General features: G+C 36.9%; 1 protein-coding gene across 1 annotated transcript in view; it reads left to right on the top strand.

Annotated features, from left to right (window-relative positions):
• The window catches only part of SLC41A2 (solute carrier family 41 member 2), a 54,717-nt gene extending 33,709 nt beyond the window's left edge, over window positions 1–21,008 (top strand). Inside the window, exons 9-11 of the mRNA XM_080394025.1 lie at window positions 7,815–7,946; window positions 8,917–9,065; window positions 18,956–21,008. Of these exons, the coding sequence (XP_080250151.1) occupies window positions 7,815–7,946; window positions 8,917–9,065; window positions 18,956–19,141 (467 nt within the window). The 3' untranslated portion in view covers window positions 19,142–21,008. The remainder of the gene's footprint in view (window positions 1–7,814; window positions 7,947–8,916; window positions 9,066–18,955) is intronic.
• Window positions 21,009–25,952: the final 4,944 nt, after the last annotated feature.

The following is a 25,952-nucleotide window of genomic DNA, read 5'->3' as shown; positions in this document are numbered from 1 at the left end:
TATTTCACTTGTATAAAACATGATTCTTCGAAGTTAGTGGTAGCGAGATCAGGACAAAATTGGTCTTGAATTTTCTGAAAGGCAATACAACTATTCAAAAATTTAGAGCATTTGGTCACTATTGTAACTGAGATTCTTTTTCTTCATTTTCATTTTATTTTTGTAATATAAATGGCATCCAAAAACAACTTGTTGTACTCCAAAAAGAGTAATTGGCAAAACTATTTTGAACTATGTGTTATGCTCAGGAGTGCACAAAAGTGAGAAACTTCTTGCCTTCCCTCTCTTGATAGTTTTACAAGAAAAATGAATTTGGGAATTGTGTTGGCCTAATTCTGCCCTATGTGGATATTAATTGATTCTAGTCCCATTGCGCAAGCTATATGGTAGATGCTTGGGAACAACATGGTATTCTGTGGCTCATTAATTTCTCTCCATATAACTGGATTTCTAAAAATCTTTTATCTCATTGAATTGGTATGCATGTGGTTTGCCCATTCTTACACAATCATTTGTGTGCCCCATCGTGCAACTTCTTTACAGTCTTGTGAACAGTAATGGCACTGGTCATTAAAGGCTTTATGTAGGCTTTGTTTTGTGCTCTCAGTACTTTCATAGGAGGCAGTTTTCTGCAGAAACTTTTCTTTATTTATACATATTTAAGAAAAATAAAAAAGGGAAGAATGAGATTGGGACCTACAGGAAAGGAGGTGACTTTATAAATAAGGTAATTGAATACTGCTTTGGAAAATTGCACTTGCCTATTGTACAGTCCTCCTCTGGTGCTAAACAAGTACCTTAAACCAGATTTTCTACTGATTAATAATAACTTAATTCTTCTCTTTTTCTGGAATCCCTGAATTAGAGATTCTGGATCTGAGCTGGAGAAATACTAAACATTCATTGGTACAAATGAAATAATTGAGAAATCTGCTTTAAATGCATAAACATTTTGGGAAGAAAACACTTAAATATTTTACATTGAATGTCCAAAACTGAAAAATGCTCTTTGCAGATAGTACAAAAATATCACTTCACAGGTATGTTTTAAAAATAAATACATTAATGTTTGTAAAACATTCAAATTTATAGTGACAAGCACTACTGAAAAGCAGAAAGGAAACTAGTAAGTCTATTCAGTTCAAGCTGTGAATAAGGGATACTAAATCAGACTGTCAGGCATTCATTATATGCTAAGGATAAAGCAAAATATCAAAGTGGTGTTTATTTAGGCAATACTTTGTGATATTTAATTAAAGGTCTGAGAGGAAGAATAGTTGCATTATTCTACTGCATCATAATTTATACAAATTCAACCCTTGGAGCATTTACAGATAGGTTACTATACAACCTAGAGGGCTGCATTCACTGTGAACTTTGGCTTTGGAACACCTTAACTCTGGGTGCCTGGCCTTCTGCAGATAAACTAAAACCCTGAGCAAGGGAGTCCCAACAGCGTCACAGGAATACAAGTCTGCTCAGAATTCAAAATTTAGAATCTTTAGGTGAGGTTAGACGGATACATCTGTTCTCCAAACCCAATAAGCGAGTAGTGCTTGCTCTGTTCGTTTGAAACATAGCTGAAATAGAGTTGGGAGGAAGAGGTGGCTTTATTTACTTTTTTATAAAATCACAGACGTGTTTAGGTTGGAAGGGGCCTTTTGAGATGTAGTCCAACACCCTGCTTGAGCAGGGTCCACTAGAGCAGGTTGCCCAGTACTGCGTCCATTAGGATTTTGTAAATCTACACAGATGGAGACTCCACAATCTCTCTGGACAACCTGTTTCAGCGTTTGACTGCCCCCACCATAAAAAACGTGGTGGTGGGGGTTGTGTTCAGATGGAATATCTTGTGTTTCAGTTTTTTCTCATTGCCTCTTGTCCTGCCATTGGGTGCTACTGAGAAGTCCCTTGGCTCCCGTGTCTTCATCCCTCCCCTCAGGTATTTATACACATTGACAAGATCCTTCTGAGCCTTCTCTTCTCCAGGCTGAACAGTCAAAGCTGTCAACCTCTCCTCATATAAAAGATGCTGCAGTCCTTGTGGCCTCGTGTTGGACTCACTCTAGTAAGTCCATTTCTTGTACTGGGGAACTCAGAAATGGACATGGTGCTCCAGATGTGTCCTTATCAGTGCAGAGTACAGAGGAAGCATCACCTCCTTTGGCTTGCTGGTGATGCTTTCCTAATGCAGCCCAGGATGCTGTTGACTTTTGCCATAAAGGTGGATTGCTGGGTCATAGTCAATTTTGTGTCCTCCAGGACGCCCCATCCTTCTCTGCAGAGCTGCTCTCCAGATGGTCAGCTCCCAGCCTGTACTGGTGCATGGGGTTATTCCTACCCATTTGTGTTTCCTTTTGTTGAACTCAAAGAGATACCTCTCAACACAATCCTCCAGCCTAACCAGTTCCCTCTGAACGGCAGTACAACTCTGTGGTTTATCAGCCAATCCACCCAGTTTTTCCTGGAAAATGTTATCCAGTTTATCAAAACATGCAGCATAAGATCTGAGTGAAAAAAACCAGCCCAGTGTGTTACTCAGAGCATTGCATGGTCTAAGACTAGTATGTGTCAGTAACGCCCATCCAGCTTCCCTTAACTTCTGGGGTTTTTACTTGTAATGAAGGTTATGAGACACATATTTGCTTTGAAATGTTCTTTAAGATGCATTGATTTAAAGTACGTTTAATGTAGTTTTCTGAATAGCATGGTTACTTCTATTATTGGAATTCCTTTTTCCAGATAATGATTAATAGAATCATGCCCGTAGGCTTATTCACAAATACATGACATGGTTTTGGCTCTGCTTTGAGTATGGGATTCTGTGCTTTATTAGACAAAGAAGTGTGATAACAATTTTCAGAAGAAGCATTCTTGCTTATCCTTTAACTGGTTCGATAAAATGATGAGGTTTTCAATTTTCTTTTAATGTTTTAATTCAGCTTGACATCCTTCACACTTTAGCAGACAATGTCTCTTGTGCTTATTGACAAAGTAGCACTTTCATATTGAAGTTAAATACATCTGCTCTTCTGAGAGGAATTCAATAACAGTTACAAGATTTTACTTTTTAAAGAAAGTATTTTCCTCTGTGTTGCAGTGCTCACAAGAATGAAAAGAAGCTAACAAATTTAGTGTTTGTTATAAAGTATTTGCTGTGATGACTGCAATACTGTCTTCCAGGAAATTTTTTTTCCTGACTGAAGTGCTCATGGAAACAGTTCTCATATATGTCTACAGAGGTTCTCACGGTATGAGCAGCTACCGAGCACGTGACCATTTTATGTATTCAGAAGACGCTGGGAAACTATCAGTTTTGTGTATTGACATCTTGTCAACCTACACAATTTTATCTGTTTTCTTCTTCTTGCAAGGATCTGATTAATCTGATACTGCCAAGATAACTTCACGTGCACAGTAACTGCTGTTACAAAACAGAGTATCTCTGTACATATTGAAGTGATTCCTTCAACAGCTTTATATGAGTCGTTGTATAACCAGCAGAATAATGAAACCAGATTCCGTGCTGATTTGCATCCTGAGTTTTTAGAGCACTAGAGAGCACTTTCAACCCCCAGTGTTCCCTATGGCCTCGTGTCCCTGCAAATACCCGCTGCTCACAACGTTCTCTCCATTCTCCCTCTGCTTTCTACGTCGTTGTTTCTCTTCTGTGTCACTGAAGTACTGGCTGAGCAAAAGGCATCGTGCCTAGCTCCAAGCTAGGTGCTGACTGGCCAGCTGGTGTGCTTATGCTGCTCACATCACTGCCTTTGTCTCACCGAAGGCATGGGTTTGAATCTTTTTCTTTATTTACCTAGCCACTGTTTCCTTTTTGTTATCTTGTTTAACCATACTTGGAGGTAGTTAGTATCTCTATCCTTGGGTCAGATGTGGTTGAAATTGGCCCAAAGGTTCAAAAATAATTAGAAGGAAGAACTAGTAGATGAATGGACAGAACTAAAAGACGGTGTGACTGCTGCTGTCCCTCACCATACATCGACAGCTGTGAGATGAGCAGAATGTATGGATTCTAGAAGCTTTTTACACTGCAGTACACCTGGCTATTTTCTGTAAGTTAAAAACATACCACTGATACTGGATTGTTGAGACTTAGACTGAATGAATTTTAAAATAATTTTGCTTAACATACGAATATTGTATTTTCAGTTAGCTAAAATAGATTGTATATGTTCAACTTAGCTGTAATTAAAATAGAAAAGTGAATGTTGCACCTCTGGAAATCACACTCCATACCGACTGTTTTGGTTAGCAGGTCAGCTTACTTTGCAGAGCAGGTACACCCTACTTCCGCCAGTATCCTGTGGCTGACCAGTTTGTTTTGGAATCACTTCCAATAATTTTCAAACATTTTTCTTCTTATCTACATGAAAAACAGGCCTTGGGGCATACTTTATCTAAATGATGGTTATAAAAGTAAACAGATATGTAATAGCTATCTGTCGAAGGACTGACCACCCATCTTGTCCACCATCTATGACCACCATAGACTCGTCCGTGTCTCTGTTGTCTGATGGTTTGTTTATTGCCATTTCAAATGGACGAATTTCCATTTTCTTTTCTCTCACTCAGTTTCCCTTGTTTTTAATTAGGGAAAGAGGTCTAGATCATCTGTCATATTTCTGATTATCTGAATTTTTTGAAGCAGAAGATTATCAGTCACAAGAGGAAATTGAATATGTCCTAGGAAATACTTGAAATCTAGGGGTTTTGTGCCAATGTGGTTTATATTTGCATTGCTACAAATCTCAAAACATACCTTGAAAAACAGCCCTATTTTCTTCTACCTTTTATTGCTTCTCATAGTGCTATATAAAAGATATGGATAGTGAGAGAAGAGTTTACTAATTTTTTCTTTTAATATTGTTTTGAATGTATCAGTTATTGCAGTTGTTAGACTGCTTGTAATTACCCAGATTGCTTTTATTGCCTCTTTTTTTAAGCAGAAACTGTTTCATATTTTCTAGTCATATGGCACCATCCCCAGCTTTGTAGCTCTATTAAGAAGCAGTTTTACATAACAGCTTTTTCATAATTCAGTCACAGAAATTATCTGATCCCCATCCAAATGTAGTGCATTGGCCCTTAATTTTAGTTCTGCCTCCTTTTCCATACCCTGTTCTCATTAGCCAGAAGACTCAGTTAGGACAGACTTTGGACCCTACTTAGATTGGTTTAAATCTGTTTAAGCCTCTTTTATAGTTTGGATAAATCCCTTGTTTTACTTCTCTTTCTGTAGTTTGTCTGAAAAAAAAAAAAGCTACTGTTATTTTAATTTTCTTTGCAAATGCCACCTCAGCCTTTTGGTAGTTCATAATTTGTCCTTGTATCTCCTGACTAGGAAGATGCAGGTAAGTTTGATGAACAGTCATCTCTGCCAACGCCATGATTTTTTTCTAATACTATTTCCTGATTTGTATTTGAAGCTTTTTGCATAAAGTCATACTTTCTTATTAGGTTCAGCCATTAAATGTCTTTAAGCAGTGGTGAGGCAGAAAATCTTCTCAGTTAAAGATCTTTACTTTGCTTGTTTACTAACAAAAATTAGATCTTTGTTGTAACCACTCCATAGTCACCAATAGGATTTGGCAAACAGTGTCTTCTGGTGGCTGCAGGTATTTGTTCTGCAACCAAAGAAAGCACTAAGCATCAGATAAACAAATCAGTTCAACTACAATAAACAAGGGCTTTCTCCTTCTCAAATGGGGACAAGATCTGCATTACTTCTGCCTAATCATATCTTCTCCAAGCAACCCACTGCTGTATAAAACATCTACGTGTGTGTGTATGTAAGCATGTGCTTGATATGCAAGTAGACAGCTCTGGGGTGTAATAACAACAGCAGGATTTTATGCTAGTGCCACTGCATTCTGTAACATAGATATAACAAGTTGATTAAGTTTTCTATTCATTGACGTAAAAATTCATAGAACAGTCTAGGTTGGAAGGAAGCCTGAAAGCTCATGTGGTCTGACCTTTTGTGGGAAAGGATAATGAGATTATCTAGCACCCTGTCCAGTCACATCTTGGAAACCTCCATTGAAGGGGATTCCACCACCTCCCTGGGGTAGTTATTCCAGTGAATGATTATTCTTGCTGTAAACTTTTTTTTCTAATATTGAGATGAAAGCTCTTCTGGTGCAACTTGCACCCATTGCCCCTTGTCCTCTCTGTGTGGCTCTTTGTGAAAAGAGAGCCTCTTTCCTCTTTGTAGCTGCCCTTTAAGTACTGGAAAACTGTGATGAGGTCTCCCCCATACCTTTCTCTTCTCCAGGGAGAAAAGACCTAATTCTTTCAGTCTTTCCTTATAGAGCAGGTTCTCCAGTCCTTTGATCATCTTCATGGCCCTCCTTCTGACCTTCTCCAGTCTGTGCACATCTTTCTTGAATTGTGGGGACCAGAACTGGTCACAGTGCTCCAGGTGTAGCCTGACAAGTGCTGAGTGGGATGATCTCATCTCTCTCTCTGTTAGTAATGCCCCCAGTTTGCCTTTGTTACTTCAGCGGTGCACTGCTAATTCATGTTCATCTCTTCCGCCTTACCCTTTCGGTAAGGTGCTCCCCGGCATTGCAGATCCTAGCCTGGTCTGGGCTCTTTGGTTATGTTGTCCCAGGTGCAGGACTTAACACTTGTCTTTGTTAAATTTCATAGTCTTCCAGCCTGTCCAGGTCTCTCTGTAAGATGGCTCTCCCTTCCGATGTGTCCATCTCACTACTCGGTGGTGAGGGTGCTTTCAGTCCCATCATCCAGGTGATTTATGAACTAAGTTGAACAGTGTGGGGCCCACTGTCAATCCCTGGGGGACCCCACTTGTGACAAGCTGCCAGCCTCCTCTAGAAACCATTGATCACCTACCTGTGAGTGTGGCCTGTTAGCTAATTTCCTACCCACCTAACAGACTACCCATCCAGGCTGTAACTTGCTGATTTGTCTAGGAGGAAGCTGTGGGGAACTGTCCAGTGCCTTGCTGAAGATGGGTGTGACATTTGCCCTCTTCCTGTCATCAGGGATATCTCCTGATCTCCACGAGTATTGACAATGACTTTGTAACAATGCCAGCCACTTCACATCCTAGGGTGATTGGTTTCACTGAAATCTCTTTTCTAATGGGAAGTATACCAACAGTTGTCATGGAGAAAACAATCTTCATCACTACCATTCTTTTTAAAATCATTCAGACACTTGTCTTGTCCGTTCACCCTGAATTATGAATGGCAGAAGATTATAGTTAATTCTGCTCTGTGACAAACGTGAATGAATAGATTAACTCTTGAAGTCTTCTCCAGCCCTATAATTCTGTGTGTGAAATCTGCATTTGTGCTTGTGGTGGTGAGTGCATCTGCTTTATGCTACGTATACTTGCCAGCAATACTGACCTAGGAAGGTAATCCAGCAACAGCACAGCTATGTAGTACTTCTGTTGATCCAAGAGGGATTTCCAAAAAAAAGGGAGCAATAGAAGGGATTTCACCTGTGAGAACACATCAGATCGAACCTTTTGGAGGAATCTTTCGCACTTATCATGAATTAAAACCGATCTCCGAATATCCAGATTTCCAGTTTAGATATTCCAAATATCCAGTGATACACCAAATCATAGCCCAAGTTTTTTGACTTATTTTAACGCTTGGTGTTAATCTGCTATAACTTATATACATTCTAAAGATGTTTCTCTTTTTGACTTTTGTGTGTAGAGGACTGTGGTAAACAGAGGAAGTTGATAAAGTTGCAAAAATGTGGCCTACTAGAGAAAAAAATAGTTGAAAATTTACCACCTGTTCTGTTTTGTATTTCAGGTATTGGTGGTAATCTAGTAGCTATTCAAGCTAGCAGAATTTCTACCTACCTCCACTTACATAGCATTCCTGGAGAGCTGCCAGAAGAAGCCAAGGGTTGCTATTATCCATGCAGAACCTATTATGGTACAGGTGTGTATTAGTTGTTAAAACTGCTGTCTCATGTCTTCTCTTTCCCCCCCTTGTATGCCAGACTGTACCAGCAGTGAGAAACAGCAACAAACTGAACTTGTATGCAATTCAAAGGCAACAGAGGTTTGGCGGTTTCCTCTGTCTGCAGCTGTTTGCCTGTGAGAATCACAAGGAACTCCATGCAGGAGGTGATGCGTAGAAGGAAACACAGAGAAAGGTGTAACCCTGGCAAGGGTTGAAGGCAGGGACTGATGAGGCAGGACACTGTGACAGCCACTCGGAAGGATTTCAACCTTCATTTTTCCTTAGCTTGTTTACCTGCTTCTAACCTTTGTCGTTTAACTTCAGAAGTTCAAAGCAATCTGCTGTTAGGACAAAACTTTATATCTAACATTATCACTAAGCCAAGTCCCTGATTTCCATTTCCCATTTGCCATTTTCTTTCTAAATTCTTGCTTCACAGCTTGTTCCTCCCCTGTATTGCCTCCTTTCCTAATAACATAGTAACTGTGGTGAAATGTGATGTGTCAACAGCACGTATTACACTTTCATATTTATGTATGAATTGGAACAGATGAGAAAGTGGTAAATGTGGGATTACATTTTAGAAATGCAAGATACTTTTGAGGATGTCTTGAATATGGTGTCCAAAACACTCTCTTTCCGAGGAAGTCTTAGGAGGTCACTTCAGCTCCAAAAAAAGTAGATGGTATTACACAAGTACAGAATGAAAGCAGTTTGCACCTTCTTCTGGAAGGGCCCTGCTTAACATTTCTGGCAGATGCTAGAGGTGGCTTTTTCCCCCACCTGTGAAAATCCTTGAGGAGGCTTTTAGCAGAAAATAATGCCTGCTGTTCCACAATAGTCAATGCCGTGAGATTCCAAAGCTGCTTTTTATATTGAAACTAATAAAAATCTGATATAATAATAGAAGAGCTTAACAGAAATTTGGATTTTTTTTTTATTGTAGGAGTAAATAACAAATCAGCCCAAGTTCTGCTTCTTTTGGTGATTCCTGGACACCTGATTTTCTTGTACACTATCCACTTAATGAAAAGCGGCCATACTTCTTTAACTCCAATCTTTATAGCAGTATATTTGTTTGCAGCTCTGCTACAGGTAAGAACAAGTAAAACTTAAAAATGCTTGTATAAAATTAAGTTCTTGAAGAAAATTGTATTTTACCTGATTTCTGAAATCTCATTAATAGTACAAGAAAATATGGGTTAATACAAGCTTTCAGTACAGTTTTGAAGTAACTAATTATCTCCACCTATATACAGCTTACACAGGAGTATCTATATTGGGTGCTTTTCAGAAGACACTTGACTGCACTATTTCCCAGTTACACATCTGGTACTTTCTCTTTCATGTGCTTCTTGGAACCGTTGCATCTAAAACCCCCTTCATTTTAGTCAGCTAGAGGGGAGATGGAGAGAAGGAAAAGTAACATTTATGAATAATGAACAGATCAAGGGAAACTCTGAAAGAACCCTCATGAAGTGGTTCATGTTACTCTTTTATTTAACATAGTCAAATATGCAGTAGATGAGAATGTTATGGCTTTCTTGGTGCATTCTTAATATTTATTAAAATTGAAATTAGTCTGACAGCGATCATTGTACAAGAAATTGGAATTGCATTAATTGTCAAACATTGTTTTGGCTGATCTTACCTAGTGGCCTGTTCATACCCAGCAAGGGCAGCTCTTGAAAGATGCCATTTGAAATAGAAATGTCTCACGGTGATATAATTTTACTTAGAGAAATCAATAATACAAAAATATATATTTTTTAAAAAATCCACTGCTGATTTTTAGCTAAAATCTGGCTGAATTAATGATGATGTTTCATTGTACCTTAAGAAGAAAATTTGACCATTCATGTGACACGACAAAAATACAGTTGAAATATCCATAAGTTAATTATACATACTGCTTCTCAAAATGTGACCAATTTAGTTTTAAAATACAAACAACATTATCATCAGTTAATCCTTAATTAAAATTGTGATTTTGAATGTTCTAAATTGTGTTTCTGTGTTTATCACAGTACCATTTCAATAAAGATGGGTTTCAAAAACTGCTACTATTTTAATTCCATATGAGAATTCTATGCTTTTTTGGTAGAATATAACCCATAACATTACGACCTTTGCAAGTGAGAATGTCATACTAAAAGTTATAAATTACTTTTCATTTTCATCTTACATAATATTGCTAGTTTCCATCCTTATCGCTTCTTTTATGATGTGTTTACCTGAGGAAATGATGCTATTCCTTCACTCCGTGCTGGCTGGCTGGCTGTCCTTTCTAATAACTTTTGAACCCTTTAGCCCATTTCAGTCAAGTTTTTCTAAGTCTCAGCTCTCTCAGTGATTCTCAGTTCCTATAAACTTAACAAAACCGGGTTGGGGAAAGAGTTGATGCCTCTGCTGAAGGTAAGACTGCAGTGTGATTTCAGCCATTATTACGTTTCAGAGATTTCACATGGGAATCAGCATGAATCCATATGAAAGCCATACAGTCCTCATGCTCACAGAACTGCAATCATAATGTGTTTAGGGATCCAACCTTTCCTTCAGCAGCAAAGGATAGGGTAAGATGTGTGAATGCAGAAGTTCACCTGAAAACCAAGTTAAGGCGTTAGAGTAGGATTTTCAGATGACGCAGTAATTCAGACCCAGCATTGGCACATATACAACTGTAAAGTTGTTTTTTATAAATGCAAGGTCTGATTGTTCAGTTTTGCAGTAGTGCATCTCCATTATAGTCCATAAGGCCACACCTGATTTTCTTGGGTTTTTTTCACCTAGAAAGCATACATACAGCTTTTTTTCTTTTTCCCCTGCTCCCTTTTATAGATTACTTCTCCCTCTGTCTTTAGCCATAACAGGCTGTTTGAGATGTATTTACTTTAAAACTCAGTAACTGTATTGTGCACTATAACTTCTTATGGGTCTTGACAGATTTACAATTTGGAACCCCCTGGTTTTTAACACCTTCTAAAATATTTAATAGATTCTTTTCCCCATTTTAATTATTCTGGCAAATTTCTAGTAGTGATTATTGTAGTTTTGGCTACCTCTAATTAGAGCAGATTTAAAATTTTCAGGGTGACAATTCTTGCTTTAACCCTTAAATCTTGAACATATTTTATTTACGTGTCAGTCTGACGCACTTCCCTACTGCAACTGTGTGCTTTTAAGTTTCTCCTTTTTCAAGGAAAACACTTAGATATTTGCGCTCATTCCTCTTCCCTTTTTTCAGTGACATCATCTATGCACCTGGATGTAATAAAGAACAATTTTCAAGCTGCCATTTCTTTTGGTATAAGCTGACATCTACTGATCTGGGTTTTTTCCATTTTTTTCCTATTACTTCTATTATTTTATATTTTTGTCCCAATGAGAGCTTTTCCAGTTCTGTAAAACTGAAAAACCTCACAGCTAATTGTCATTTCAGTTATGAACAAACCAAATCCATTAACAGTCTTGAGCAGTGAGAGATCTGCATTCTAGACCTTTTTTATATTATATTGGACTTTGCATTTATTTTCACTTTGAATGGAAGGCATATGAAAATGGATGTCAAAAATTACAAGCCTGCTTTCAGGCGGCATCTTTTATGTTTGAGGTGGTAGCTGATAATTTAATAGTACATAGTGATTCCCAAAGATGAGAGTTAATTACGGTCAGTCCTGTGTTTGAGGAGATTTAATATCACTGCTTTGCCCTTTTCAGTTCCTTACTTACATTGAGCTTGTTATTTACGTTCTGATTGAGATTGTTAATTAACTTCAAGATCTCTTTATTATCTCTGATTGTCCAGCTCTGTGTTTGTTTAAAATGGAGAGGAAGTGGTTAAAGAAATGGCAAAAGTAGAACTGGAATGTTATAGTAAGCTGAAAAAAATCAAGGAAATGTTAATACAAAAACTTTAATTATGACTTTTATATTTCTGTCTTCTTTTGTAAGTTTATGCTATTCCACATTATCTCTAAAGTAAATTTGTAACATATGTGTGAATTCTATTTGGCATTTTAACAAGACTTTTTCATATTGCCTGTAAACTTCAACATTCTTCTTTCCAAAGGGATAAAATGGAATTAATTTGTATTGCAAACTCTATGCAGTATTATTGAAGTTCCAATCAGATAATTTCATTTTCATCCAATTCTGCTACATTTATTGTTTGATTTTGTTTTTTCACCACCCATGCCTTCTAGCTTCTTTCCACTCTTCTCCCTACCTGTTCTTAGATATTATCTCCCCAACATCTCATTTCATCAAAATATTTATGGAAAATAAGTAATTAATATGACATGCTGTATATTAGCAATAGTATGATTTAGTTATTATTGACCAAAAATACACTATGTGGTAAAACAAAGTACACTTTCACTGAATATGTCATTTCTAAAAAACATTAAATTAAGATATTTTATATGAGTAGCCAGTATTATAATCTGCATTCTCTCTGATTCTCTGTGAACAAAACAGTTCTGGATTTCTAGGCTTAAGAAAATCCAGAAAGAATTTTCTTTTCTTTGACTTTAATTTTCCTACCTTTAATAGTACAATTGTTTCTGTTCCTTAAATAAATACATAATCTTGAAGTGTTCTTCAATGAAGGTTATAAATTGGTTCTATTGAAATTCAAGGCTGTACTCCCTTTAACTTTAGTGGAGCTAAGATTTCACAGTTCTATTTTCATAAAGGTGGAGAAGAGAGCAGAAATATTTATATTAATTTGCATTCAACTAGAACTTTTAGGCTTGAGCTCAAAAGGTCTGAATTAGCTCTGTAGTGAAGAGTCTGTTCTGCATTTATGAACGGCAGCAGCAGGGGAAAATACGAAGGAAAATACCAAAAAAAAAAGAATATTATGGGGAAGGTGTACCCTGTAAGTATGCAGGGTACTTCACATAATGCAGTGTACAGTATTTGGGCAAGCCAGTGTGCATTAATGAAAACCAATATATTGACTTTTAAATGTGTTTTGGACTTGGTGACTGGCCTCTATTTAAAACGAGTACTCTTTTCTTGACAATTTTACAAAACCAAGTCACACGCAAGCACCTACCACTATGCTACATGCAGTTACAACCTGGCATTTGACCAACAATTGAAAAAACATTTAATTGAAATGCCTCTTATACCTCACAACGGCACAAGTAATTTTTAACTGTGTGAGGCTACGTACTGAGAGCAAAGTTTCATCTTCTGTCTTGTCAGCCTGCAGTAGAATGAGAGCAGAATGGAACTCCCAAGCCATCAGTCCTGGCAGAGCTCTGAGCGTTCAAAGGTGGCCTCTGTTCTGCACGCTCTCGCGGAGCCAGTGAAATGCCCTCTGAGGAATTTTCACACCTCCTAACCAAATCTGAGCACACAGTTACATTAAAGACTTGGGGAATAAACAAACAATAAGAGATTCCCAGAGCTATTACCAAGCAAATAAGTAATTCCAAAACGCAGTCCTTCTTATCTGAGGAAGGTCAGATGTCCTTCTGCTATGAAGTAACCGGCAGTGCTTCAGGGCTGTCTGGGGACGACAGACAGCCAAGAATTCGGCACTGCCCGTAATGACTTCCTGCTCACTTCAAAATCGTCTTGGATTTCTCACTAGCGTGAGGGTTCTAACGATGGTGTGGGCCTCTTGGATGTGGAAAAATAACTCATGAGGTATACTGTACGTTATAGAGAGATGAGGAAGGTTGTGTTTATTGAGAAAATATTGATGCATTTTAAGTACTGCTTTTTCTAATAGGAAAGGTTACTTCTGAAGTGTAGAGCATATAACTGCTAAAAAGACTAAATCATTTAAGGAAATATGGAAACTAAGGTACAAACCTGGACAGTTCCGCATGTTCAGTATTTTCTCATTGCAGCACGAGAAGCAGATTTGCCAGATTCATTGGGATCTGAATGTGGGTCCCAACCGCCCTTTCACTTCCAGGCATGCTGCTGTCTGTGGTAGAAATCTGGCTCCTGCCCAGTCATTAGCAGGGGTGATTTTTGCCTCCAGAAGGCTGAACTTCAAGTGCTCATGTCTGTAGCGTGACACAGTGAAATGTGCTACAGCTAGTGCAGGCTGAGCATACCTGAGCGCTCAGAGGTCTGGGCTGGACTCCTCACTCAGACAGCTGACAAACCGCCTGCCGTTAGGACTGTCCTGGCCAGCCGGGGGGTCTGGCAAGGGTACAAAGAAATCAAGACAGCCTCAGGAATTTGGGTTGAAACTGTAGAATAAAAAAAAAAAAGGTTCTTTCTCTCAAAATTATATAGTCAAATGGATTTAGAAACAACTTCAATTAAAATGGTATCCTCTTTTTCTACCTAGATGAGGTTTTTGTCTTACACAAATGTATGCCATGCTGTCTGGGTACCGCAGTGTAGCTAGTGTCACAGCAGCAGCAAGAACGAACTTGCTCTCCAGTGGTTTCTTTGCTGCCAGACATGGAAGGCAATTTCTGTATGTGTGCAGGAAATAGTGACTTGTTTCCCCTGGACATGTTTCATGCCAGATATGCTGCCTGAGAAGACAGTAGAGAAAAATTTCTTTTGCAAAATATATGTAGATCCTACCCTTTTCCCTGACTACAGAATTCTGGCTGTAGACAATGGAAATTCAGCAAGTTAAGTTCAGTGTAGATCTATGATGAGCGTTTTACAGCCACTACTTAGCTTCACATGATGACATCAAAAGCCATTTAAAACCTGAGAAATGTAATACATAATTTAAAAATTAACTCTAATGAAGGGTCAAAACCACTAGAAGATGTAAACCATAAATCTGGTGAGAATGATGTCAGAGTCAGGACGCAGTAGTCTTTAGAGATCCTTGATTGAGGGGGTTCACTTACACTTAAAAAATCAATAAACCTACCTTTGAATTTCATAGATTTCTAAGAGTTCTTATGCATTGATTACCAGATCTTGCCATAGTTACATTACAGGTGAATTTTGAGTCAATGTAAGGTTGAGAGTAAAGCAGAATTAAAATATATTTGAATGGACGTTAGGTCTTGGTTCTACATACTAAATTAATAGTTGAATTTTGATAATGCCCATGTGAAAAATCATATGCAAATATGTAACTTAAACTTTTTTTCCAGTTTGGTGTTGGAATTCACTAATCACAGCAACTAATGTACAAACTAATATAGACATGAAAGATTCAAATCATCTTCATAAATATGCATTTCAATGTTATACTTCTTAATCTCTGTGAATTTGACTTGCATTCACTGGTGAAATATGGTCATCCCAGATGAAAGTAACAATAAAAATATTATAGGATCCTGCAACATATCCATTAGGCTGCAGGAAGCTTCAACAGTATTAATAATGTTTGGAGATAGGTATGTGTTTTTATTATAAATAATAGGGTTTCATTTTTTTTTCTATTTCAGAAATAATGAGGAATTAATTACATGAGAAAATGCAGATAGCTTTTAGAAGACCCTACTACATGCAAAAGATCAAAAATAACTTTTCTTAAGTAAATTCTTATTTGTATCTAGAGACCTGCAAAGAATGAAAGTAAATTTTGTGCCCATTAACAAAGGAAAAAACCTTCTCTGTAGGGTATGTTCCTATTTTAGTCTTGCAATCGTAAGATTGAGCTTTAAATAGTGAGGCTCACTCTTATTTAAGCATTCATATTCAATTTCAGTTTCAATCTGATATTCATAATTTTCATCAGAAAGTTCAATAGCAAGAATCACTCTATTTCTGCCCCTTTGTTGTACAAAATTAGATGTGTACTTACACTCCTTATTTTCAGCTTCTTCATCATTAAGCTTTGATAAAGACTTCACTCTTGCTCTTTCCCTCCCTCCCTTTCTCTCATTGCTATATTCTGCTGCTTCTGTCTTCTGAGGACCTTTTTTGACAATGTGACTGATAGGTCATTTCAAAAATAGAGTCTAAAACTGATGATGTCTTTAGTTTAATTTTCCTCAATTTTGATTATAATTTTTTTACAGAAGAGTAATAATGTAGCATGATCTTCCTTTTAAAATTTCAAAACATCTGGGATTTTGCGTGTATTTTTGCAATGCTGGCTCTGGGCTTTTTTTTTCTTATAAGTCACTATAGTGTCTCCCTTTTCTTAGACAGATCTTTTTATGTATATAGATATTTAGTTATTTTTTACCTTTCTTAAACCTTGCAGTTATTTTATTATTGCAGTCTGAAGGAATTCCTAGGGCTCTGTTTCAGAATTCTACTACTACTCATCTCCTTTTTTGCAGACCAAACTTAATTGTTCTTTTCCTCTGTGTATTAAATAATGTTAAAATACTACCTTACATCTTGAACAGTTCTGCATATATTTACAAGTTTTTCTTATCACTTTTCTCCAGCATTTTATGCTGAAGAGGTGATTTTTATACTGTCTTGTTAGGCTTTGCTGTAATGTTGATCCCTTTATTTTTCCCCTCAAAACCAGCTGGTTTTCAATTTGAAGTAGGAAGGCTTTCTTCTTCATAGCATGTGCGCACACCAAACTACACGGTATTTGTACTGCTACACCATTTGCACCATTTTGCTGAAATAAATATAAGTCACTGATAAATCCCAGAAAATGTGAAGTGTTGTGCCACTAAAGTAACAAGTCTCTTAATGTCTTTTGTATGAGGTTTCAGGGGTTTTTTGTTTGTTGTTTTTTTTTAATCTGTCAGATCTTTATGAGTGACTTCTCTTATCATTTTAAATACAAGGACTGTCTTGCTGTCAAAAATTCAGCAAACTCATAGGGCTTATGCTTCCCTCCCCCCTGCCCCCCCAATAAGTTGATTGATGACTTTGATTGCCCCTCTTAACTATGATAAGGAGCAAAATCTCATTGAAGATTTAAGTCACATTGGTGGACTTCTATCTTGCAACAACAACTACTGTAGTTAAATACTGTAACCATTTCCAAAGACTGATCTGTATAATTTGTAAATGTTAGTGAGTTTCTAGCTGTGCAAATGCATGATGATAGCATTATTCCTTCACCAAAATAAAGGCTGGTGGTCTGCAGTCTCATAACCTATTCTGTAAGCATTGTGTCCCAACGGCCATCACACACTGTTATAAGCATCAGGTAATATAATATGCTATAACTTTTTTCCTATTACTTCCAGAAGCCAGGTTTGTTATAATCTGCATTATGTGTTATGCACCCGTAAGCTAATATAGCACAAATAATTATTTGGAAAGATTGACAAAATTTAATTTCCAAACTACCCATTTTTCATGGTAGTCTATGTCAGTTATTTTAGGGTAGAAAATACATAGAAAAATTAAAGGTTTTCATGTCATGATTTTTAAGAGCTAAAAGTGGATACTCTCTTTTAAATTAGACTGTGTCTGTTATGTCTAATTGGTTGTGTTATATAAATGGATTATAAATTCTTTGAACGAATGCTCTCATCTTTTAATAGAGTATGCATAACTATTGTTGATATGGGGCACTACAGGGTTTTCAGTGCATATCCTGTAGGAGATGTTAACGTACAGGATCTTTTATAAACAGGCCTCTTTTTGTCTCTGTTAGAAGAAGGAGCCGACTCAGAGAATCTGATAGTCTTCCAAAGAAAACATCTGTTTTAAATATATTTGTTTGGATTCCAGTCAGCACACCTAGGACTTGCATAATTAGCTTAGACTACAGAGTTCCCTTTTCAGAGATATGTTTATATAAACAAACCATGCATTTTTCATTAAGCAAATACTCCTCCCTTTTTTTTTTTTTTTAAATTAAAAATTCAGGCAGGATATTAACATATACTTTTGCAAATCAAAGATTAATTGAGAACCTCTTTCAAGGCAATTTTTTATATGACATTCATTTTACTGTATTTTCTTTTGTGGAGAAGTGTCTTGCAACCATCTTACCAGTACTTCAGTAAACAAGTGCATACATTTATAAAGATGCTTTTGCTACCAGTAATCAATCATTTACTAAATAAAATATGAATTTTGCACCTTTTACTACTTTTGATACTTTTAAATTACATAGTAGACTTTTAAAAAATGAATTATGGTAGTAACTGTCTGAAGTTTACCCTTCCTAAAGATCTGATTTAACTAAAAATACATAAAATACAGTGTTCATTTCATCTTAAGGCAGCTCCTTAGAAGAGACAAGAAGGAATGGAAGCTCAGTTAGTGGTCCTTTCTCCATTCATCTTGTGCCATGCCACGCCACATGATTCCACGGAAGCAGAATCTCTTATGATACAGCTGTGCAACATTAAAAAGATTCTTTTCTAAAATTGGATTAACTATTATGCATACCTTTGGAATTAAGATCAAACCTCTCAAATGTTCAGACTTTCACAGTTGGGAATGAAATCTTTTACTCTGGGACAAATTCAGCCTGGAGTGACAATTTCACAATATATATTGCAGGTGTGCCTGACTACAGAAGGGCTGAAGCTGGTATTTCGGCATAAAAGTAGCTTCTAGGCCATTTTTTGCAGTTCATACAACTCAGATGAAACTGTTCCTAATCTGACCCAGTATTCTTTATATCACGTCTGTGATATAAAGGTCAGATTCAGGTCAGTTCTAGACCCGTGGAAAATAGAGTTACTCCTGGGTTGAGTGTTTTCATCTGAGGGAGCGTCAGTCAGTTCAGAATAATCTTGAACCCTCACCTGTGCTCTTGCTGTACAGAATGATGTCTTGTGTAGAGGTACAGTTGCATGTCTGGCTGGGGTTTTTGCTTTTTCTTGCCGTTTTCGTAAGTCCTCAAGCACGGACTGGGTGAAGAATGGTGTCAATGAGGTGTTCCTTCCACCTGTGCATGTGATTGACTGAGAGAAGCTGGCTAAGTGTCCCTGTCTCTAGTTGTGGGGAGTTTTAGTCTGAATTTTATTTGTATTAATTATTTATATTTTTCAAATGCAGTTGTATATATTAGTGCTGCATATTAAGGAGCCAAGAATCTTGGCTGTTGACTTCCTTTCAATGTAATTTATATGATAATAATCCAGATTTTGTTTGATGTTGTGTAGGTGTTTACTCTGTTATGGATTGCTGACTGGATGGTGCACCATTTCTGGAAAAAAGGAAAAGATCCTGACAGTTTTTCTATCCCTTATCTTACTGCACTGGGAGATCTGCTTGGAACTGCCTTATTAGCTGTAGGTTTTCATTTTCTGTGGCTCATAGGTGACAGAGATGGAGATGTCGGAGACTAATTATTCCAATGGATATGATGACTTTTCCTGGAATATTGACAAGACCAATAATTCCACTTGAAGGTCCTAAAAGTGATTGTTCCATTTGGTATAAGTAAATCAAGTTGACGCAGATATAAAAGAGCCTTAATGATTTTAGTTTGGTTGGTTTCTTAAAAAAAAAAAAAAGGATGGAACTAGAAGGATACTTGAGAACTTTACTTTGAAACCAAGGTGGATTGCTGCTAGCTGAAGAAATCTGAGTAGACATAATGAAGGGCAGATCAATCCTTTATCAAGCTTAATTTTTAAAAGATCTGGTCTTTTAAAAGAACAGTTCCTTGACTGTATTGCGAACCAGAACAATCTCTAATTGCTCATTCAGTGGTGACAAGGAAAAGGGTAAGACCCAGTCAGTGGCTTGCCTTGTCTTTCCCTCCCAGGAACAAAGTGGGTATATATTTTCATTTTACCACAGAGGTGGTTAGTAGACCTCAGAGGAATTCAGTTTCATAGACGTTAGTTGATGTTACGTTCCTATCTTGCAATTTCAGTGCTGTAGCTCTCCAACCATTGCAGACTTGCTATCAGTAATAAGTGTTATGGTGATTTGAACCCTGATTGTCTAAACATTTTGTTGCAAGGTTTATTTTATGTGTACTAATATGACCATCAGCATTTATAAAATTAGACACTTGAAAAGTGTCTGCAGGACTGAGCCCATTTTCCTTGTGCTAAAAAGAGCAACCTAATTATTTTGCTGTTGTGATTTATTAGAACAAGAGCCTAGTAAAGACAAATAATGAGCCTAGTAAAGACAAATAATGTGTCACTGACCTGATCAATAATAATGGGTGAATGATTAAAACTCCTTGTGTGGGAAAGTGTATTTTCGTTTAGCAACTGAAAAGATGTTTAACAAACTGATATTAATGGTGTTGTGATTGCCAGTATCCTGATTTTAATGAAGTATTTAGAGGTGTTGATTCGAGTATAAATACTGAGCCCTGATTAAAACTTGGGGTATAACAGATTATATTTCTTTTTTAGGCACTTGGAAGTTACATAAACTTCTAAAATTCTAGATCTATTGATTTCATCCATTTCTAAGCAGAAGTCTCTTCTAACAGGATTTCTGCTTTCAAACTGTGGAAGTAATATGGTCAATAAGGAAAATGCTTCTGAATGATTTCTGTTATTCATATACCTCAATATTTTGAATAATACATTCATCATGAGGACTCTGGTTGCCATTTTTGAAAAAATGTACTAATTGCTCTGTTTTAAAATCTAGTGGGAGTTCCTCATGCCATATGTTTTTAAATACTATAGCATATGTCATAAATGCATAATTAAATAAACAACTCATATTTTAAATGTTGTGATTGAAAGTTTTAAATTTTGAGATTTAAATTAGACAACTAAAACCATGTATCAGCATATGTTGTAACTCTGTAAACGTTAGTTATGTGGTTTATGCATATAAATCTTCCCTTTTAATTTAATGGACCTACTCAGATGAATTAAATTATGTGGATAAGAGTTAATGGGACTACTATAGGTGTCGGTCACCTTAAACTCTGTGGAAGTCAAAAGTGTTTGCAGTTCTGAAAATTAAACCAGCTATTCAGTGCCTACACATGGATTTAGATGCCTGACTCTTAGATCCCTCATTTGAAAACTTTTATTTAAGCTTTTTCTTACAGTTATGATAATACAGCTGTTTGAATGAATTGTATGTATTATGTCTTTTATTATGTGAGAGAAAGATTAAATCTTTCTAACTTCAGGTTCTCTGACTTTTCTTAGTTTGTATTAATGTTATTTAAAATAGTTTCTTGTATGTAACATTGCGGGAAATACTCCTATTAAATAATTTAAAATAGAATATATGTATTTTTTCTTTTCAATAATGGTTATTTTTGGTACAGATATAGATGGTAAATTTTTTTATTCTGGTAGAACTGCCATGTGAATCAACTAAGCCGCCATTTCAAGTACTTTTCTCATAAGAGTTGATGGATTTTAAGATCCTTTTCAAATTAAATGCAAGATTCTTAAAAATTAAAATTTCTTGAGATACTTGTGATCTATTCTTATCTGATGCATGAGGGCATTGTAATATTTGGTCATAACAGTGTCCTTAGTGTCTTAAACATTTTCCCAGTAAACTATCAACAACTGTTGGTACAGTCTGATGAACAAGTGGGTGAGTGTTTAAATCATGGAATTAAGGAAGAAGTGCTAAGCAGGACAAATTCAGTGAAATCTGACAAAGGGAAATATGCTGACAGACTGGAATAATCTGGGCATGGAAACAATAAGTGATAGAAAAGTGTGATGGGAAAATTTGATATTTCACAAGAGGGGAAGTTCATTGCATGGTTAAAAGACCAAAATCCATATTGTGGGAAAGAAAGATGTGCAAGCTTTCATTATGAGAGGCAGGAGCAAACAGAAGGAAGTTACTTGGAGAAAAAAACAAAAAGGCACAGCCAAACTTATTTTTCAGGAAGGGAAGAAAAATGTAACTTGTACTGAAAGGAGTTGGGGAAGAGGTGGAAGAAGAGATATTTCGGGGAATGGTGGAAGAGAGGAGAAAAAAAAAAAAGAATGCTCTCTGTAAGATATGTTTAGAGAGGACTTTTGAGTGGGGAAAGAAGTATGACATTGGTAATGGAGAGAAAACCTTGACGTATGGAAGGGCAAGGAGTAAATAATCTGTGTGTGGAAAGGGGTTTGATTCCTATGCAGAAGGAGCATTTTTCAATCTTAGGAGCTTGCTAACTCTGCTACCTAGCCTTATGAAGGTAAAAAGCTCTTACCACCAAGTTTGGTGGAGGCATATTATTCCAGCCGTGAGGATAATATGGAGAATTCATGAAAGAGTACTTGGATACCAGAGAGTCTGTCGTCTGTTCAAAACCTGTGCTCCCTAAACCAGTTTTAACTCAAGTCAACTTCTTGACAGTATTCCATCAACCTGATTTTTTTAATACATCCCAGTAATAGTCAATTATTTCACCGTATGTGTGGGTAAGAAATGTTACAAAAAATTCTGTTAAAGACAAATTGTGTGCTTTTTGTACTGTTCAAAGCATACAATTGAAAGGGACATCCCGGGATGTTGTTTTGCCTCTTGTTATCAAAGCAGCCATCTTTTGTAATCTTGCAGATAAAATGATCACTCTTCGGATTAAAATTCATTAAGCGTTTTCCTCCTTTTCACCTGCTAGAAGATTCTTTCAAACCTTCCTTTATAATTTCTAGCCTAAGTAGGGCTGTGGCTGATTCACGTCTACTTGTTCTTGTGTCAACATGTAGCATTTTTTTTGACTCTTGTTCATCTCAGCTCATTCAACTCATTTAAGCTGCAGGTCATCTTAAAGCTTCACCTGCAACTTCTCGTGGCATTTTCCTTCTGCTGATGGGCTAGACGCTAGCCAGAGGCTCCGGTTGCTTTGCCTTTATGAGTTATTTGTAACCTGATGCTAAGTAACTGTTGAAATGCTCTTTGTCTTTTTTTCTCCTTTTTTTTCTCTACTTCTGAAATATCTCTAGGGTAAATAGAAGTAAGGGCAGGTTATTTGAATTGGGTATCATTTGCCATTCTGAAGGATTTTGTGACTATCTCAATTGTTCTGTGAGCATGCATGAAAGGGGACAATCTCATTTGTTAAACTACAACTAAATGCAGCTTTAAAATTTGGAGTCAGAAGCATTTCATAACCATAGGTGTTCTATTTTCTTTTTCTGTGTGCTTTGAAATGATCTTTCCATTCAAGTGAGTTACTGAATTACTCCAGCTTATTTTTAGAGTGATTCAGTAGCCGGGATACTTCCACTGCTTTATTATGCTGTTTGATATAGGGGATGATTCTTCTTTTAATATATTTAGATCAATATTTTGAGTTTTATAGCATCACTGTACCTCTTGCCTTAATCTGTGATGTTTAAATTTGCAATATCCTCTTCCACTCCCAGGCTTAATATATTAATTTCACTGGGACTTTTAGAACGCTGATGAGAAACTGGCGAGCAGCAAATTAATTTCGCTTCTTTTTACAATTTGCCAACTAAATTAGACTTTTCAAAAATTAAAACAGCATGAGGATTAAAGCTTTATAAATGCAGAATAGTTTGCAGAATCAGGACTCAAAATAAGACCTATCATTGTTTTAATTCACTTCAGTTCTGAGCATCATGAAAAGCTCTCTTAAGTCCAAGAATAACTCAGAATACACATCAGGAAACAGTAGCATAAGCATTCTATGAAGTGTTTGAAATTCCTTATTATAATAGCAAAATTGCTATTGCAAAGGAGATAGTCTCTTTAGAGGTGCAGAAAATGGCAATAGAATATGGTAATTAAATTACAACCTGTTTTAAAATAAGTGAGACAATGTTTAAAAATAGTACCGAAGGTACTGGAAGCAATATGAAGTCCCTTAGTAGGATTTTTTTTTTTCTATTTCAGGCTAGGTTTTCTGTGATACAATACATTGTTTTAATTGTGTTCTCTGATCCATTCCTAGTCAAGTCAGTCTGTTGTTCAATTATCTTTTGGATTATCACGTTCCCATACGTACTCAAAAAACCAGCTTTGTGTCTATAAAAGTGGGGAGGAATAACTAGTAGAGAGGCATGTTTTGTCATTAAAGCCTCCTTCTGATAGACATAAAGGAAAGTCTTTCTGTTAAATTCAAAGAAAATTTGATCATTGTGCATGCTGTGCACGGATACTCTAGGGAATTTAGTATTAACAAAACACGAATCATTCACAATTAAAGCTATGAATCAACATGTTTTGTAAATATACAAGGTTGCCATATTCTGGATGTGTCCCCAAGAGCAGCAGTGTACCCCTTAGTCACTCAGCACTGGCAGGGCTGGATGGGCTTTACTTTCTCTGCAGCTAAAAATGTAATTTGATTTCAAGTCCTGCTAGTTTTTTATTTAATATGCAGGATAGTTCATCATATACTCTATGCTTTTATTTCTCAATTCAAACTATACTTTAAATTTGCTGCTTCTTTTACTTAGCATTCTTCAGCTTGCTCTTTTGGGAGATTGTTTCCTCTTCAAGAGTTGCTAAGAGTCTTCAGAAGTCAAGGAAGTGCTTTCCTTGAATAATTTTAAATCTGCTTTTTGCAAATGAAATAGTGTCCTGAATGAATTATATTCCCAATCTTTGGGAATAATTGACTTCTGAATAGTTCCCTGAGATTTAATATTTCTGAGTTCTCAGATTTACATTTCAACTTTTACCATGAACAGGATCTAAAAAGGATTTTGTCTGTTTACTAATTTTTTCTGTCATCTCCTGGTTTTGATTAATGAAGTTGTTGCAATGTTCTTCTTGCAATGTCTACAGTAGAAGAACATTTTAATAAATTTGACATTTTATATGGTTTTCCAAAAATTATGAGCAATATTGCTAGTTTTATACTTGGGAAGCAGTCACCCATTACTTTTCTATGAATCCTGATACCATGATTAGCTTTAGATCATCCAAAGCCCTTTTTTTCCCGTTTGATTTTGAAACAGGTGTTTTTCCCTGTGCTGATATGACCAATTGTTTTATTCTCTGATAGTATCCAAGATTCTGGAGTAATATTAGAACATGCTTCATTTCAATTGTTTTGAAGAGTGAACCAATTTTTACTCATTACATAGAAAAATGTAGACATACCTGATTAATTCCAGTTCTAGGGAAATGAATGGTAGCTTTCACTTAAAACAGAAGAGGATCTCTGGAGGTTGGAGCATTTCTGCTGGTCAAGCTTGACCACATTAGGTAACTGAGATCAGCTCAGATACTGAGATCATCTGAATTTGTGGACAAAAGTGTAGATGATCTGGAGATGTGAGCCAGCTCTGTATTTAATACCTGAAGACTGGCTGATCGCTCCCCCGTCTCATTTGTTTCATCTTAATGCTTTGAGATTGCCATTGCTGCTGCTTTACAGCCAATCCATTAAGGCCACTAAGTACTACGGTAGTGTAAGTCTATCACGTATGTATGGAAGCTGTGGTCCCCCTGTGTAACAGAAGACATAAAGGCCTTTGAAAAAAACCCTTATGAAACCTGCATGTCATTTGTGCAAAATGAAAGTTCTAAAATGCTGTGAATTCAGATACAAAAAGACAAGCTCATTCCTGGGTTTAATTTCCAGCTGGCCTCTGCTCTATTCCCACATTAAAAAGCTGGTGTTTTTTTTTTTTTCTAAAGACTTCTTTAAAGCACTGTAAGGTTACCATGCCAAAGAGCATAAAACCCAGCTCTGTTAGATACCACGTCTGGTTATGTGCTCTGAGCAGGAGACTGACATAAGCTATGACTACTTCTGCCCCTCAGAGAGAACTAAATCCCTTGCTTTGAGCAAAGCCTGACTATATCGTCTTGGCATTAAAAAGAATACGGCACTATATAGGATTGGCACTGTGCTGAATACACAGTACTGGCTGTGCAGGGTTCTTCACCTCAGCTCTGTAGCTGGAAGAGCCCTCACCAAGACACCCACTGAGCTGCTGGTACACAGTAAGACTTGGCTGAAAATTGGGAAAGAAAAACCATCCATGCAACAGTTCCTGTAACCCATCCAAAGGTATTCCCTGAGCTCCCCCTGCTCTGCTGCGTGCCCTTCGCTGTGCCCCGCGCACGGTGCCTTGGCCAGATGCTTCGGTTCCCCTTCACCTTGTTGACTTCATACAGGATGGGAACTGCCAGACCCCTCTGCAGTCCATGTTCTCTGTATTTTCACATTTTACTAGAGACACAGGAAGATGCAGAAATGCCCGTCAGTTCAAAGGAAGTCCAGTTCTGCTGTAT

The sequence above is a fragment of the Falco punctatus genome (genome assembly GCF_963210335.1).
Source record: "Falco punctatus genome assembly, chromosome: 6".
Taxonomy (NCBI): Eukaryota; Metazoa; Chordata; class Aves; order Falconiformes; family Falconidae; genus Falco; species Falco punctatus.
This window is presented reverse-complemented; position numbering and strand designations above follow the sequence as displayed.